Source organism: Amphiprion ocellaris, chromosome 10 (genome assembly GCF_022539595.1).
Source record: "Amphiprion ocellaris isolate individual 3 ecotype Okinawa chromosome 10, ASM2253959v1, whole genome shotgun sequence".
Classification (NCBI taxonomy): Eukaryota; Metazoa; Chordata; class Actinopteri; family Pomacentridae; genus Amphiprion; species Amphiprion ocellaris.
In genome coordinates, this window is record NC_072775.1 from 9918327 (window position 1) to 9936739 (window position 18413).

Below are 18413 nucleotides of genomic sequence, written 5' to 3' on the forward strand. Positions count from 1 at the left end.
GAGTGGGTGTGGTTCTGCATGTCTAGCCTCCCACTTGTCAGTCTCGTTGGACAGGAGGCACCGTAAGAAGGCATGTTCACAAGCTCCTCCTCACTCACTGCTCTCTTTTACGCACAGGCAAACCCAGCTTCTGTTATGGCAGGGGCTGCTCACTGGCATTTACCAAACAGCCGCGGCATGCCACTCTCCCTGACGCCACCTCCCTGCCTTCTCAGGAGACAGACAGTCAGGCTGAACTAGCTGAGAGCAGACTGACTGAGGGGGACTGTCTGGCAAACACACCCTCAAATCAGCAAAGACAAAGTGGGGGAAACTGCTGAACATGTCACAAGGTAAGTTCTGATACAATATTCATCTCATATCTTTCCAGCCAGTGCAAGACTGTTGGATTGGATAGTTAATCAAAGCTGAGATGCTGAGCATTGACCTTGAATGTCTTCGATCAGGGGCGGGCTGCTCTAAATTCAGGGTCAGGAAAGCTTTTGACTCAGAAGTGATTTAACAAATTGTATGTGGTGGACCCCAGGGCCTTGGCAGAATACTAAACAGACTTTCAGGACAACAACTTTGCCTTTTAAAGATTAAATGTTCAAATGTACTCGCATTTTATTACATAGGTATTTACACATTCTGTAAAGAAATGCACTTAAACTGACACAAACACACATGTGCATGTAAACACACCCGTAGGCAGCACACTTTCTATTTTAACTTTGCTGTGTTAACATACCGTGGCTTTCTTCCTTGCGTGAAGCCCCCACTGGCAGCTGTTTTATCCTGAGAGCTTTGGCTCCACATACCATGCAATGAGGCTTTGGATGCCACATTGCAACTCTGACCTTGTTGCTGTTGGAGCAGGGCTAAGGCAACTCCAGTGGACAAAAAAACCCCCAAAAAACTAACAAAGTGAAAAAAGATCACAGAAATCGCAGAATCTGAGGGATTTCTAGGAAGTCTTTATGGAGACAGTGAGTAAAAAACGGTAGGGCTTGGAGGAGAGGGGGGCCTTGAGGTTCCTAAATCAACTCTGAACAGAAGACGAGGTTTAGAGTTATGCGCTGGAAAAACCACAGACTGTACAGCCAAAAAGTGGAGGAGAGGAATGAATTTTCCGGGAACTGAACATAGACAGTGAAACATGTGGACATACGTAAACTGTACATGGAGGTGGACTGTGAGAAAGGAGAAAAGAGGGACATGTAAGTGCATGCAAAAAGCTATGTTCCATAGTTTTTGAAATTCACTGTAAGTACATATTTCAAATTAGGCATCTACACAGTATAATACTTTCAAAAAGTGTTTTTTTTCAGCGTGGCAATGTGACTAAAAGTTCATACTCATGCAAAACCAAGAAAAACACAGGCGTTAAAGAATGTTTTCTGATTCCTTAAGCTGCAAGAAGACTGTGCTGCAGCAGCTTTGAGAATCTGCACACTACAAATCTGTCAACTGCTTACAGGTCATCATTAAAGTCACTTGGGCAACATCTCACGGCAATTAACCAGAAAGCTGTTGCAGTATTTCAGTCTAGACCAAAGCAATGGTGCAACCAACCACCACACTGACTGATACTGTACTGCCTGGAGCCAATAACACCAACAACATGGATAAAGTTGGGCAGCAGATCTGTGCTGGTGCCACCGATAACTTAACCAAATCTTAGCTTCTGTTCATTTAAATGTCAAATATAACACCTTTCTCCTCATGTGATATTCAAGCCTTATCGTTGCTACATAGAGTGACTGATCGCCCCGGTGTGTCATGAGTGCGTATTTAATTTGTGGCTTTTTAAAGAATGCTGTGGATAGACATGTTGTGATTATGAGGTTTACACTGATGCAGGGAGCCTAAAGGTCTGAGTGAGGAGGAGAGCAGCTGTTGTGGGAACAGAGAGACGAAAAGAACTCAAAGGAAAAGGGTTGTAAGAAAAACTGAAAATTAAAAGTCACATTTCCTCTGACTAAAACACGCCGAGCTTTAGCTGGATCCAAAGGAAACCTTGACTTTCAAAACTCAAGAACAAACACTGAGCTCCCTCTGATGCTTGACTTTGGATGTGTGCGCTGCTGTTTTGCTGGGGCCTGTTTGGGGAAAGGCGAATATTTTACGTTTCATTTCTTGGGTTTCCTGTGAGGTGGGCCCCGACTGCTCTGAGCACAGACAATTAAAACTCGTGCCATGGAAATGTGGGGGGAGTTAGGCAATGACTCCTGGGAATTGCCTAACCCCAGCTCGGCTATATTGTTTCCTCTGTGGTAACCTGGGCAGGATGAAATGTACAAGTCTATATTTATGTGTGAGAAAAGGAGGGTTTGTGGGCAACAATGAGCAGCTTGCATCTCACTTTGTTTGTCAGGAAGCTGGAAATAAATTTTCTAACAATTAGCATTTCTGTTTCTGAGTGCTGCACGTTGGGTTTTTGACATTTTGATTAGCGGTCATCCATCATCTGACATTTTGACGAATTTAAAGGAATGGTTTGACATTTTGGGAAATACTAACTTCGACAAAAGCACTACCACTCTCGTCTGCGCCTGTGTAGCTGATTTAGGCTGTATATTAATCTAAATTGACATTCTCACATCTGTAGCTTCATCAGCATACTGATATCAGCTGGTATCTGTCTTATCTTAACTTGCTTTTTGTTAAAGTGAATAAAGTGAATTTCATCTCCCAGAATCTTGTGCAGTCACTAACTTTTTTATATTTTTCCACGTGGTAGACATCTCTTACTGTGCATAAACTATTCATTTTTTCTTTTGCTTGTGAAAGAATTTCCTGAAAGTGTTTCCGTTCTATTGAAGTGGAGCCAGCAGCCTGCATTCTGAGCCATCAGAGACTGATTGAGCTGTCTGCAGTAACAGGTGCTCGGTGCTATGGCGCTGACTGACAGAGTCAATGGTGAATACAGTCTGCGCTTGTAGTCAACATGAGGCTCTTTTCCTAATATTACACCCTCTCCGGCTCTATTGAAACATTTCTGCTTCCCCTCCTGGTTTGTCTGTCGGACCGAGGGCACATTCACCCCACTGATCTGCTGTTAGCTGGTAATGAAGACATATCTACGGCTCCTTGCCTGTGTGTGCTTTACTTTACGCCCACATATATAAGCTAAACTTAGATTTGTCAGACTGAGGGCTGAAAGATTCCACATCATAAAAGCCCCCTGGCATAACAACATACATACTGTATCAGTTACAGTGTTTAACATGTGAGAATGACAGAACTGAACCTACAGTAAATATCATGATCATAGTCACATTGTAAAAGACATATTTAGTCAAATCATTTTCATTGTTACTTTATTTTAACTAATTGCTGATGCTTCTCAATAGAAACTGTGTATTCTAACTAGAGCTGGGGTTCAAACTGGGACATTTTGATTAACTGGGAAGGGAACTGTGTTTCATGTTGTTTGTAATCTCTCTCAGTCATTTGTTCAATAAAGGCATGAGATTCCCAATGAGAAACAGTGGTGGTTCAAGTATTGAACTGAAGCACATTTATAACTTGAATATTTCCATTTATTGCTACTTCCATTCCATTAAATCTCAAAGTAAATGCTGCCCTTCCAAATCCACAACATTTATTTGACAGCTTTAGTTACTTTAAAGATGAAGATTTTACACAAAGGGTAATATAACAACCTTAGAATAAATAACATATTGTTAAAGAGTAAAGCTTTGGTTTCCAACTTTTTTTGGTTTCTGATGTCTTACAAAAAACAATGTCTGGATCACATTGGAGATGTCTATGAGTTGTTAACAGCTCCACTATTTCGTGATTTTTCCCTCCAAACTTCTCACATGGTTTCATTTCAGTTGATGTTCAATTGCTCCAATATCTCACCAAAAATCAAAGATCAGAGAAAACATCCAAAAACTGAAAACAGATTTAAATGTCAGAATGTGTATTTTCTTATTTTCTCTCCCATAATCATCGCATAGCTCCTAAGATCTGTTATCCCTGTATATAAACTGTATAAGATTATGCAATCTGTGGCTGTATTAGTTGAAACCAGCCTCACCTTCAGCAGCTAAAACAGTAACATGCTGCTGATATACTGATGCTTCACTAATAATAATCTAATGATGTTATATACAATAATATAGCAGTCAGAGGGACCAATCCAGTACTTTCACTTTAACTTTCTTATTATATTTAGATGCTAATACTTTTGTACTTTTACTTAAGTAGGATTTTTCATGCAGGGCTTTTAATGTAGAATTTTTACATAGCTACATTCATACTTTTACTTAAGTAAGGGATCTGAATACTTCTAACTCAGATCAGATCAGATCTTCCTCTGATGTAAACTCTTGTTTATCCATTACTATACATTTTTTCATTTATATAATAATTCTGCTAATTGTAGATTTTATTCTATTTCAGCCATTTTTTGTATGACTGCTTAGAATGCTTGAATAAAAAATAGGTACCGTAAAATCATTTCCAACCTAATTCAGCGACAAAAAATGTCAAAATTCTGATTTCATATCACCACTAGTATTAAAAAAGCAACATAAAATCCTATTCATGACATACTGTATGTATAATTCTTGGAATTACTTACCTTTCCTTGCAGTGTTTATGCATCTTAAATGACAGACTCTGCTTATCATTCATGTCATTCTTATAGGTATGCATGTACTTTTACAAGATGTGACTTTAACTCCAAGAATACATGCACACATTTAAGTGTTTACATCTTATGTTGTGAAGATGAGCTCATCCCTATCTGTAACTGACAGATTTGTTGTTGTTTATCGCTGGCCATGACGGTGTATGTGAATGGCGGTGGAGGTCAAAATTCCCAGCAGGGCCACTTGGTGGGATTTGTCTGTTTACTGCATAGCTGACGTTGTTTGGGGTTGTGGTTTGGTGACTGCGGTGCCTCAAGAGGACAGCGAGCTGCTGCAGAGGCTGGTGGTCGGGAGAGAGGAGGGGAGGACTGAAGGGAGAGTAGGGAGGTAGAGGAAGCAGTGACATGGGGTGTATGCTCCATCATGCAGAGTATGAAAAGAAGGGAGAATCAGTAGATGAAAAAGGCAGTAGAACCATGTACTGCAAAAATAATGCATTCAGATGATTCAAGTGACACATAAGCAAGGAAAAGCAAGTCACACTCCGCTCAGAAAATGTAAAATAAGGATCTGAAGGGAGACTGCAGAGCTAGTAGGAGGCAGGAAGGGAGGAAAGTAGTGAGTCAGAACAATGGCTGTCTGTATTTATGTCTGTAGGAGTATATTTTGCACCGCTGGCCATAGCTGCTGGGCTGAACAGTTTCAAGCTATTTTCAGCTCTCCTCCTGGATGGCAGGGCTGTAATCAAGTGAAGATCAGGCCTGCCACTACTGAATAATAGCTGCCTGGTGCATGGAAGAAATGAAGAGTGTGAGAATAACAGAAATCTTTGGGAAAAGAGGAGAATGAGAGGAAAGAATGGAGAGAAAGCGTAATTGAATGTTTGTGTTTTGTGCACTGTGCTACATGTGGGTGAATGAATAGGATTGTGAATGGAGCACAAAAAAGAATTACTGCAGTTCCATCTGGTCATAAAATTAAGACTGAGCCTCCCACCACAAGCACCACAGCTAAACCTCAAGTGAATGTCAGCGCCAAAATTCATCTGTTTTCGCCTCTAGAAATCAAGCTTCATTAAATTATAATGTAATCACACAATACCCACTTCTGCCACTTGTAAAAATACCCTAACAGCTTTTTTGTGTGTGTTGTTGGCTTAATTAAGTCCCCTTTGTTTATTTTGTTTGCTTTGTTAGATACCGAGGGTCCAATCGGATAATGTGACAACAAATAAACTGGGGAACAGAAGAGAACAAAAGATGGAAGGACAAAACGGTAAAAAAAAACTTCATTATGTCAGAATTTTGCAAAATCAGGCATATATCTGCAATATTTCTACAAAGTTATTGCTTTAATATCTACAGGAAATATTCCAACTTTCAAAACAGCAGAGAATGGAATCAAAGGGAAGCCCCCATACTCAGTTGAAACCCCTTATGGCTTCCGACTTGACCTGGACTTCCTGAAATATGTAGACGACATAGAAAAAGGCAACACCATCAAAAGAGTTCCCATCCAGCGCCGAAGCAAGGGACCCCGTGCAAGCACTCTACCCAGACAACTCAACCCTTCTGGAGGTGGCTACCGCCCAAGTCCCTGGGGGTCCACTGGAGCTCTTGGTCCCAGGTCCCGGGTGTCAGAAGGTCATCATCATGGCTACACTTCCTGGGCGTACGATCACAGACCACCCCTCTCTCCGACAGGGCTCCAATCCCTGGCAGAAATGGAGGCCAGAATCAAGGAGTTTGATGAGCAGCCTCTCGGAGAGCACATCAGACCTCACCTCCTCCGTGCCTCCAGCCTGCCACTCACAGTTTTACTAAGACAGGGGTCAGAGTCCACAGATGACCCCAGTAGCCTCCGGAGTTCAAGGGATCACCTCGGAGGAAGAAACACCTCATGCGAAGACGTCTTCCACTCTCTAGACAGCCTTCGCCCTCAGGAGAGCTCAGGGCTGTTGAGGCGCCTGACTGAGGCTCTAGAACGTGTCGGGGAGCTGGAGATGGAGGTGAGGGTCGTTCCTGAGCTCAGGGCACAGATCTGCATCCTTCAGGAGGAAAGAGAAAGGCTCCGTCTGGGCCTGAATCCACATATCCATCCCTCCTCGATGAATGGAACCACAGACCCTCGTACCTCCTCTCACTATGGCAAAGTGGATGTCAAACGGCCTCGACATGAAGGTCACATCATGTTTCTTAGAAATCACAGTGATGTCCTTAATCCTACACACGAGTGGAGGACTAGCACAGATCTGGATGAGCTGCTGACGGTGACGTCCCTGCAGGCCAAAGTAGCTGTACTGGAGCAGAAGCTACATGAGACCGGCCAGGAGCTCCAGAGGGTGTTGGGGGTGCTGAGGGAGCAGCAGGAGGAGAGCAGGAGGAAAGACGAGAAGATAGAATACCTTATGAAGAATCCTGGGGCGTGGGTTCGTGCTGAGAGGGTGGTGGTCGACCATGATGGAGATGAGACAGTTGTGAGATCCATTGAACCAGATGACCATAAATCCTTTGTCAGTACAAGAACTGTTGTCACAAATGGTCAAAGAGGTCGCCAACAAGACTCTGTAGTCAGTTCGGCTGAAAGGAGTTCACCAGTGTCTGTGGATGCTACAGACACAGCAGTGGTCGTCCACCACATAAAGAAGATCAAGAGTCTCCTGGATCAGCAATGGGAGTGTTTGTGTGCAGAGAGTGAAGAGGATAAACCTCTAAAGCACCCAGATCCCAAAGTCAACTCTCTGCAGCAGGAGATGTTGGAACTTGTTGACATCCTTACATCCCACTACAAACAGCATGAACACAGCAATGGAGAAAAGATTCATCTTGAAGGTATTGTTGATGTAATGATGAAATCACAGGCAGATAGATAGGTATGGAAGATACAGAAAGATTTTTAATAATAATTAAAGCCCCACCTTACAAGTTGACAGCTGACATTAGTTCCTCAGGATTGTTATGTATTAAATTCCGGAAGTTTGAATCTGTGTTTTTGACATGCTCATCTGTACTGCAGTTTTAAGATAAATGTAAAATGTGCATTACCACTCAGAGAGGGAGTATCTTCTTCTAGACAAAGAGAGAACTCACTGTAAACTGCTGTTGTGGTGGGCAGTGATGACCTTCTGTAACAATCCTTATTGCAGCAGAGCTGGATCCTCCTGCTGAAGACACTGTTGTTGAGCGGCTTGTGTCACATCCTTCTCTTCACCACCAACTCTAGGGGCTCTAGAGCAGACAGTCTCCACCACAGCCTTAGTTTCTATCAGTTGCTCAGTTTCTAAGGGCTGTGATACTGCTGCCCCTGGTATAAAGAAAATTGCCCTTTTTGTAACAATCTGGTCAAAGATATGCAACATTTTGCTATGCATATTGAAAGACCTCAGCTTTGCAAGAAGTACAGTCTGTTGTCTCTTTTGGTAGACACCCTTAGTGTGACATTTCCTGCCCAGTCAAGGTATCTGTCATCCTTCACCACCTCCAACTCCAAAATGGAAACAGTGTTTAGCTAGCCCTGGTCTTCCCAAAGTCCACAACCATGTCCTTCGTCTTTTTCAATTTTACGAGAGTATGGTTGTTTTCATACAGTACCACAAAGTTCTCTGCCTGAATTGGGTCTACATAGGTCAATTAAAAGCAAATTATGTTACTAAAAAATACTAACCAAGCCCTCTCACCAGTTATTTTGACCACAGTTGTTACAGGGAAGCACAGTCTGACTTCATGCTGTAGGAGCTCCATGTTTAGAGGAGACCTCATCTTGGTTACACTAATAACTGTAATATAAATCCTACATCCTACAAATACAATTTCTGAAGAATTTGTAGGGGAAGAAGAGTGAGGTAGTAAGTGTTGCTAAATAATGAGTCATTTAATTATGAAGTTGACCACAGTGCTGACAACAGTGAGCATATTTTAACATGTTTTGATGTTGGACATCATTTCTTGGCTTTCTGTTGTTTTTTAAAGGTGAACCTCTGTCTTGATTTACTTCCCACCTGAGTGATGAAACACTTTGTGTTTAGTTACAAATCTGTTGTAGGTAATTGGTGCACACAACTGGTTGACCCCATTTGGTTCCCAACGAGCATGCTTTGAGTTGCTGTAATTTTCCTTATTAAAAGTGACAGAAAAACCAGCACTCAAGATGAAATAATGGATGTAGCTCTCTAAGATGAGAGTGCAAAATCTCTAAAAGATTACAGACATTCAAATCAGACTGAAAAGTTTAAAATCCAACTATTAAAGTTAAACTTTTCAAACCTCATATTCAACCTTTAAATCGTCTTAGTCGGGAATGTGATTTTACCTCATGCAGAAGTCACTGAAGGAAAAGTGAATGAGGAGCATTGTTAAATAGGGTTAAACAGGGTTATTCAAATTTAAGCATTGTGAGATGAGTCAGTGCAGCTCTTTAAAATAGTCCTGGAGCTATAAGCTATAGTGACACAGAATAAGAATCATTTCCAAAGATTCAGTCCTCGGAGTGGAAGCATTTTACCAGCTGCATAAACACGAGTAAAAGCTGATGAGAAAGTGAAGGGTTTTTAGTTGATCCAGATCCAAATAAGTTCTGAAAATCTTCAGCAATTGAAGTTGCAGTTTTCCTTCATTTTGTCACCGTCTATAGATAGATTTATATATAAACTGATGCCTGTTGTTGGTTTGCGTGTTTGTTTACATGACACAATATTGCTGTGCATCTGATATTTCAAACCATTTTTTGCCTTTGTCCTCCATGTAGCCTCTAAATCCATCCCGAAGACAGATGGATGCACCAGGATGTCAAAAGACCTACATTCTGGGGGCGTTAATGAAGGGTTAGTAAATAACTCCCACTGATTTTAGAATCCCTAAAAGCTATGATTGTTGGTTACTTGACTTGAGGTTCTGTAAGCTACTGTTGTTTGTAGAAAAACATAATGATTTAAGACTGAAAGATGAATACCACTCCCTGCAAAGTGGTCACTGTCAGTGAACATTAGCCATATTCCAAAGTTTACGCCATCCTTCTAAGCCACAAAAGTCAGACAATAATATAGTTTCTGACTCAGTATTGCAATGATATACAATATAAAATGTATTTGGTTGTGACAAAGAAGAAACGCAGGCATCACGATTCATTTGTTTCCAATTTGTTCTTTAATTTCTAGCCATTGAAGCTTTAAAATGATTGGACTGGAAGTATCCTTGACCATATACCATGAATAATGCATTTGAACTCTCTTCTAAACCTCTTGTCTCTAAGTGAATCAGGTCAGACACTGCAGAGAAAGTGCTTGATTGGCTTTAATGTTAATTCCTGATGCTGTCAATCCGAACAATATCAAAGAGATGTTGTTTGGCAGATCCTCAGAGTTTACTGACCTCATTGGACAAACACATCCGGATAATCAATGATGCTTTCAATGTCCTGTCTTAATTGATTTCTTTTCTTTTTCTTAAGACGCAAAATGGCCGAGAGTGGACATCTGGTTGGCCAGGACTGTGTGACCAAGAGTGTTCGTGGTGATTTGGAGCAGAGGAAAAGCAGCAGTAGCCCCCAGGAAATGGCTGCTGCCCAGGTGAATGTAGACCCAGAGAGGAGAGTGATGGAGAAGGAGAGGCAAACATGCCCAGACAGACAGATGACATCGGCAGGAACAGGATCAGGGCGGACAGATGGAGGCGAAGTGTCTGTGGAAGCTGAGGTTCCAGAGAAAACGGCCAAGTTGAAAGCCCAGCCCCCAGGAGAACAGATGGAGGGCAACTCTGGCTCAGATTCAACCACCAGGGGCAGGTACTTATCAGTATCCGTTTGCAAAATCTAATTGTAGCAGTCAGGGAATAGCTCCTGTTTTTAATTTCATCTCATGGGAATATAAATTCCTTTTGCTTGCTATTCTCGCCTTCCTTATGCACATATGCTTTTTCTTCTAGTGAGACAGTGAGTGCAGACTTCATGGTTGCTTGTCACTTCCTCAGAGATCACATGGACAACATGGATAACCCCAATGATGACATGGTAAGCGGTCTTTATTATTTACAGAAATTTTTAGTCAAATTTAAAGAAACAGGTTAATTTAATACTGAATCAGCTCAAAGCTCACAAATCCTAAAGCTGAACCAGTCACTATGTTTATATTGACAATGAACGTCATCTGTTTCTGCATTCAGCACTGCTTATTTTAGCATCTTTAAGCTCATTGTTTTGGTTTTACAGCACAAAACTTTATTGTTCTGGTTGACTTTCTTTACTCTCGTCAACCCTCTTCATACTGGAAGTAAAAAAAAAACCTGTAATAAACTGACCAAATACAGGCAAAGTCAAAGACTGGTAGAAACATTTAGTACAAATTTGAATTCAATTAGCCAGATAATTGAGGGTGGAGACCAAAACAGAGCTTCAAAGAAAGTAAACTGATTTTTTTTTTTTTTTAAACATTCAGTGAATGAAGAGAAACACAATTCCAAATAAAAGATTATTTTAGCAATTGGAATATAAAAAACTAATGTCATGGATCAACTCCAACACATCATTAGCACTGCTATAAAGAGTGACATTTAAATTAAAGAGAACCGTCCCCACATATCTGATATATGTTGACTAGATCCATGTCAGTAAGCTTCATCTAGTCAAAAATCCTACCAGCGTTCCCATTTGTTTTCCAGAGAAAGGCCCTGGTTGTATTGTTTCAGCACTGGTTCAGTGCAGCAGCAGAGGAGACTTCTGTAGCCACCAGGGTGTCTGTTTACCTAAAGGAAGTAAAGAAGGCGACTCCTTCTCTGCTGACCTTCCTGGTCAACCTGGCAGATGACAACGGCAACACGGTGCTGCATTACAGCGTATCTCACTGCAACTACAGCATCGTCAGCCTGCTACTGGAAACAGGTAAACATAATGTATTATCAGAGCTGTTATATGTAGGAATAGAAGGTTTCTAAGTATTGACATCTTCTCTGTTGCCATAGGTGCGAGTGACATGAACCTCCAGAACAACGCCGGCTACACAGCAGTGATGTTGGCCTCGCTGACAGCCCCTGATGGACCTGCTGGGATGGAAGTGGTCCGCAAGCTAATGGAGCTGGGCAACATTAACATTCGCTCCAACCAGGTACCACAACCAATGCGAATGAATGCAACACAAGTAAATAATAGCTATTTTTGGTCTACAGGGAGGGTAACTGAGGTGTCACTGAGAATGAGAATAAGTCTCAGATCATCCTGATGGCAGAGTGGGTTAAATGTGCCAAACATTTATCTTCACCTTGATTTATGTTAAAAATCATGTACAAAATGTGTTTTAAATGTTAGAAATAATAAATGTATATGGAAACTGACAAAAAAGTTTCTGCTTAAAATATTATTCAGTGCCAAGCGACGTGGTGAAAATTTTGGGATGCTATTGAGCGTGTTTGTTTTTTGAGATAGCAGACAGGCAAATTCTCTCAGTTAAAGTTGTATATTCTGCAATGCCAAGTAGCTTGATATCAACTGTTCAGAGGACTATAGTTGACAAAGGTGTTAATCTGAAAGTGTCTTCCCAGTAATGGATGAAATTCACAGTATACAGAGTGTATTTATGAAAATGTGCAACAATCTAAACTGATCAAAAACTATTGGAGAAGGGCCGTGGCTCTCTCTCGTTGGTGGATAGGTTTGTCCATAGCCTCTTGCCATACGATCCTCCAATCCATCAATTCAAAGTACAGAAAGAGAAACCCTCTCTATTATGGATTTTGGGTATGTTTGTGTCTTTAGGTCTTCATTATTAACCATGGTCTATTATCACGGCCATATGCATTAACTATAGTCTACCTATAGTGGTATCATTACTTTAATTTAGGTGACTTTAAGTCTCCGTTCTCATGTACTTTTATCAGTTTTATGTTCTTCCCATGATGCTGTTATGTCTTAGAGTGGCCTTGAGTATTGAGTAAGTGTGTGTGAGCGTATACATAAATTAAGTGTTGGTGTAAATGAAAAAGTTTGGTGCATCAGTACAACCAATGCAGAAAGTTACTTTGGAGACCTGACTAAGAACATGGAGGTTTGTTTGAAAGACACTCAGCTGGCAGAAAGGGTCTAAGAAAAGGTACAATTAAGATACAATATGGTAAACTAAATCTCAATTCATAATGTCTTGTTTTTATATTCACCTTTTATCAATCAGGCTTTTGAATGTGCAACGTTAAGTTGCTGGAGAGTCTCTTTAAAGCTCCTGTTAGAAAGACGTTAAATCTCAAAAGGGAACGTGTAGTAGAAATCGTAGTTCTTAACAGTACTCTGTCGTGGTCTCTCCTTCTCTACAGACGGGTCAGACAGCTCTGCATCTGGCAGTGAGACACGGCCGGGTCGTGATGGTTCGCCTGCTGCTGAGCTACGGGGCCGACACTAACATCCAGGACAGCCAGGGAACCACGGCCCTCATGTTCGCCTCTGAGAGGGGCCACACACACATCGCAAGGCTGCTGCTGGAAAGAGGCCAGTGTGACCTGTCACTGACTGACAAGGTAACACTGCTGCTAACAAGTCCCAGACACAATTTATTACCGATATCATCCTCTTAGCAGGGGGAAAAAAAAATCCTTTCAGAGATTGCAGAAGAATATCTGTCTCCATTTTATCTACTTAAGTGAGAAGCAGCTTGCGTCACAACAGTTTATAGCCGTTACACCAAAGGAATCACAGTTAATCGGACAATAATGTCTTGACACATACAATCCTTCCAGGCGGCGAATACATTAAATTGAATTCTGGGACACTGAGTTTATATGAGTCCTCCATTACTCTTGTGAGCCCCTGTTAAATATGTGAACAAAATGGCACATTTTACCTTTGTATTCACATAACTGAGCACCCAAAGCAGCTTAGATGCATGAAAGCTTGAATGTGTTGACTCACACTGTGCGGACGTGGGTGGACTGACAGTCTGGATGCGGCAGAATAGAGCTTTCCCAGGATTAATCAAGGCTACAGTAAGACAAATCTCCCTGGGCTGAGATGAGCTAATCCGCTAACAGTACCTTATCTGCCAGTCTGGAGCGAGTGGAGGCAGGAACCAGAGCAGAGGAGGGGATGCAAAATGCGGCTTCTACTTTTGACAGTCTGCCTTTTAAGTTGAGTGAAAATAAAAGGCCTCCAACTGTTCTACCTTGACTGTGAACCCTGTTTCACCTTGACATAAACCCAGAATAATTAGACCAATTAGACTGATGAAATTAATGCCTTACCCATTTATCTTATGAACTGGAAACACATCTTTGCGTGCTTGAAAATCCATTCTCTCAGTTCTGCAAGCCACAAAGACAAAATCAACATGGTGAAGTGAAGCAAATGCAATGTTTACTGTATTCTGCACCTTAGTTTAGCATATTAGCATTTGCATGAAAGCATGTTGCAAAAACCATAAATGAGAATCTCATATGGCTGCAAGAGGAAAAAGCAACAGGATCACCAAAGTCATTGGGATTCACCATCTGGAGACCATGAATCCATCTAGCGATTGTTGAAATATGCCAGTAAACTAACGTGGTGGATAAGTATGTCGATTCTAATACCTTGTTTTTCTATCTTTTCTCTCCAGCGGGGTCAAACAGCGCTCTCCATCGCCATGCAAGGTTCCCACACTGACACAGCCGCCCTGCTGCAGGCCCACGCTAAAGCTCGAGCTCTGTAGACCTGGAAAGCCAAAAAAGCTTTGCAGACATATGACCTTATTTCTCATATGTGGTCTGCGTGAACATTAGCTTGAGGTTTAGTCAATCATTATATTGAGACGCTACACCATCAGTGAGGGAGGTAAAGCTTATATGAGTGCCATGATTGCTGGTGCAGTATACAGTGAATGTGCTGTTTTCTATTGTCTTTACTGTTGATGTTCATAGTTATTTCTGATCTTTGCACATCCAAGCGGCAGCTTAGCTCTGCAACCTATGCAATTAAAAATATGTATTTATTATGTTTATTGTTTCGGTCACATGAATATGTTCACGTTTATCTAAAGGTTTGAGCTTATAATAAAATTGTATGTATCTGTTTTTAAGAGGAATTTACAGTTTATGGTACTTTTTTCGCCAGCAGTTAAGCACCTTTTAAGTACAATGCTTGCAAAATACATCCTGCATGAAATACAAACCTCTGGTGCCTATAATCTGCTGATTTCACACAATTGCTATACCGATGTATGCACTGTCTGTTTTTAATAAAATGGCAGAAAAACAATGTTTTAAACAAGCAAACATGCTCTGGGGCTTGGTGAGTTCTCAGGCTGCATTGAAAACTCATTCATCTCCTTTGTTGCTGTAGTGGAAAACCTGACCAGCAGGTGGCACAGCTCTTCCATTTCAGCACCTAAATCAACACATAATGACACTCATACAGAAAGCAACAATATACATACACTTAGAATTCTAAAATGGGCATATCCGAGGGATTACATCTAATCCCTTTCAAGTGTGACAGACAATTATAGACATGACACCCACCGATTTGTGCTAATTCCACTGTGAGAGAGGACACAAATGAGATTCACCTGCACTCCAGCTGCACGGTGCCCACGATGGTCCAGTCAGTCGTGAAAGCAGATTTATTTGAGTGGCCTTTGTTCCCCAAACCCCCCTCAGAGAGCAGTATGGGGCCGAGCTTTAGCTTTGCTGCAAGGATTTAAGATTACGTTTGTGAGATAAGACAAAAAGGATTGAGCGCAGACATGAAGGAAAGATGCTGAATTTCTGTCTGACAAAGCAAAGCTACCACATTTCCCCCCGAGGATTCCTTCATGCCGAGCTGAGCGACTGACTGACTGACTGACTGTCCTGCTGTAATGACCCTGAGCAAATATACATCCTCAGAAAGATGGATATAGGGATCACACACATATAGGCACCGTTTCTATTAGAAAAGTGACTCGGATAAAGCACAGAAACGCAATAATAAAGCGAGTACAGAAAATTAAGCACGATGTTTTGAACAGATGACCCACATGTGAAACAAAATGTAACCACATATGGAAGCAGCATGTGCATGTTCCACAGATGTGTAGGTGTAAATGAACCATCCCCCATCCAAACACGCCTTCATGCCACAATGAACAGAGGTGTTCATGTCAGCCTTTGTGCAGCAGTGAACATCTGTGTCACCTCTTTTGTCTGCTGCAGGCACCAGCAGACTAATAAAAAATACTTATTACATAATATCCTAATGGGCTGTGGTACGACAAGGAGACAGAGTTTGAAGGCTTTTGCCCTGCTCCGGTTTAATAATGATAATGGACTGGATTTATCTACTACTGTTTTTCTGTCTGCTGATGAATCACTTTGCCTGTGGGTGAATGCAGAACACATCAGTGTGGGGGATACACGCAGACGTTTTGCAGTATTTTACTTGGGCGGGTACAACCAGTAATCTGTGGCAGGTAATACAAGCTTGTGTTAATGGAAAACAGATATGTCGCTGAGAAGGAAAAACAGTAAGAAAACACCATACATCTTTGATTTTTCTTGCTTCTTGGCCCATGTGCAGGTTCTCAGTCAGATTGTCTAAAGATGATGATGTTTTCAGTGCTGAATTCAGTAGTTGCAGTCCCTTCAGAAAGTATTCTTACTCCTCTACTTTTCTTCACACTTTACTGTGATACATTTAGCTTGACAAGACATGCCAAGAAGACTGGGATAACCTGCCAAAATAGAGGCCCAAGAAGAATCAAAGCTCCAGCTGCTGCCAACAAAGTACTGTATTAAGGATCAGAACACTTTTGTAAATAAGAGATTTGTGGCAAATGCTTCTAACGACATATTCTAACTTGGCCACTGTGAGCGAATGAGTATAAATCGATTGGGGAAAAAAATGCCAGTTTTATTCTTTTAAAATCAAGAACTTTGAATACTTCCTGAAGCAAACGAAAAGTCAATAATTTGACTTACTATATGTGGTTGGTTGATATAACTAGCAGCATACAGGCAGCATTGCAGTTCGTATTCATCGCTTTCAGATCATTCACACACACTTTTAGCTCTGCTTCTGATCTTGACTAACTCCACTGTTACGGTTGAATAGTCTTTTTCTGAGTGAAATGACCTAGAAGTATGTAAGTGGCAGCCATGATAAACGTTGGTCAGAATCTATAAATGGCAAGCAAAAGGTGCTTCAGCGCTTCCTTTCTTATCTCCTTGAGCCTTGAGACAGTGATATCCCACAGTTCCTTTAGGCAACCTTCAGAGAGACACACCATCAACGGCAGAACAACGTCAACAATATTCACTGTCGGTTGATGATTTTCCTTATGTAAGTGCAGTCGAATTCTTTAAGCAATGTCTTTTCCTGCGTCCGCATTTCTTCTCTGTCACATCATTCCTTCATCTGACGTTTGCCATCACCAAGAAAAAGAAGTGAAGAGGACGTTGTTTTTTTATTTTTATTTTTTGTCTCTGTCCACAACCCAAGGGGAGTATCAGGGTCTTTAGCTGCTAAACACTTCTAAATATGCACTGGCTAGTTCCCTACTTCGCCTGCCATTTGCTTCTCAGTGGGATGCATGCATTCAGATTATCAAAGTGTCTTCTCTGATAACATCTGCCTGCAGCATCTGGAAAAGGCCAAGTGAGACTGAATCAAATAATGAATTTGAGCCAGAAGGGCGAAATGAGCCAAAGAAGGCTGTAAGGTTTCATAGAGCTGAGGGGACTTAGAAGGTCAGTGAATCATTCTGTTTTGTCATTATGAGCAAAACCTTTCACATTACACACAATCACTTGACCCGTTGTTTATATAATAATATCTGCTAGTGCAGCTTTCAAGTGACCCGTTCAAGACAAATAGCAACAGTTCAGATAAACTGTCTAGCTTTAAAAAGCCTAATAGCATATTATGCTTTTGGCTTTTTCCCTTTTCTTTAGTGCGCTTTGTAGCTTTTTTGTGCACGTAAAAGGTTTGCAAACTTGGAAAGCCCAAAGTCTAGACCAAAGTATTATCCCTCACAGAAAACACTGCTCCTTACCTGCCTGAACACTGTTATACTTGCATAATGCATGCCAAGCAGCTAGTCTGGCACATAATCAAACAAACAATGAGCAGCTTTCTTACGGTTCACCATTATTTGCTTACTAGAGCTGGTTCTGCTGTTGCTATTTTTCTCTGCATATACTCAGAGAAGCTGGGTTATGGTGCTCAACCAGCCCCACCAGGCAGGAGCTAAAACAGTGTGAAAGAGTGAGAAAAGACGGTACAGTAATGCATAGCATGGGGAAAAAATAACATTAAAGCATGTAAACACATTTTTATAGAACCCACAAATAAAATGACAAACTTGCACTAGGTTTGTGATCACACACATACGAGGGCACTTCAAAAAAGTCTCTGCTTCACCTGGAAACAAGTGGCGTAACTCCTATTTTGCTGCATATTTTACTGTATGCTATCAAGCCGTATATCCCTGTCCACATAAACTCAATGTTTGAAGCAATCAGAGAAAAAAGGAGAGGAAACCTTCAAGTTGGTCGTTATGACAGAAGCAGCCAAAAGTGGCTTTGAACTGTTGCCTCACGCACCTTACTGACCCGACCTGCACCGTCTAAAGTCTGTTTGTGGCCCGAATTGCGTGGATGCAATTTTCAGAGCAATGAAAAGGTCATGCATGCTGTCGAGGAGGATCTGTGACCTTTTTCCACGATAGTGACAGTGATAGGGATAGTAAAACTTGAACATCGGTTCACCAACTGCATGGAAGTTAAACGAGATGTTGACAAATAATGCAAGAACAATCGTTCTCTTGCATCGTTTTCTGGTGACGCCAAAAACTTTATGAAATACCCTACATATTCTGCCAAAGAAAATCAAACAGCACAGACTGAG

General features: G+C 41.4%; 1 protein-coding gene across 2 annotated transcripts; it reads left to right on the top strand.

Annotated features, from left to right (window-relative positions):
* Positions 1–79: 79 nt before the first annotated feature.
* On the top strand, positions 80–14613 carry LOC111587015 (KN motif and ankyrin repeat domain-containing protein 4-like). Of its 2 annotated transcripts, none has more exons than XM_035942310.2 (10): positions 80–332; positions 5780–5858; positions 5972–7414; positions 9327–9402; positions 10029–10361; positions 10502–10586; positions 11234–11453; positions 11534–11676; positions 12875–13075; positions 14149–14613. In XM_035942310.2, exons 2-10 carry the CDS (start codon positions 5843–5845, stop codon positions 14239–14241), a joined length of 2610 nt encoding a protein of 869 aa, XP_035798203.2. In that variant the 5' UTR covers positions 80–332; positions 5780–5842; the 3' UTR covers positions 14242–14613. The 2 variants fall into 2 exon arrangements, with proteins under 2 accessions (XP_035798203.2, XP_023152609.2); XM_023296841.3 differs by having other exon boundaries at positions 81–332; positions 5948–7414.
* Positions 14614–18413: the final 3800 nt, after the last annotated feature.

Coding starts and splice junctions, on each gene's coding strand:
- LOC111587015 (XM_023296841.3), top strand. Junction 11,454..11,533: donor CAGCCTGCTACTGGAAACAG/GTAAACATAATG, acceptor CTGTTGCCATAG/GTGCGAGTGACATGAACCTC. Junction 11,677..12,874: donor TTAACATTCGCTCCAACCAG/GTACCACAACCA, acceptor CCTTCTCTACAG/ACGGGTCAGACAGCTCTGCA.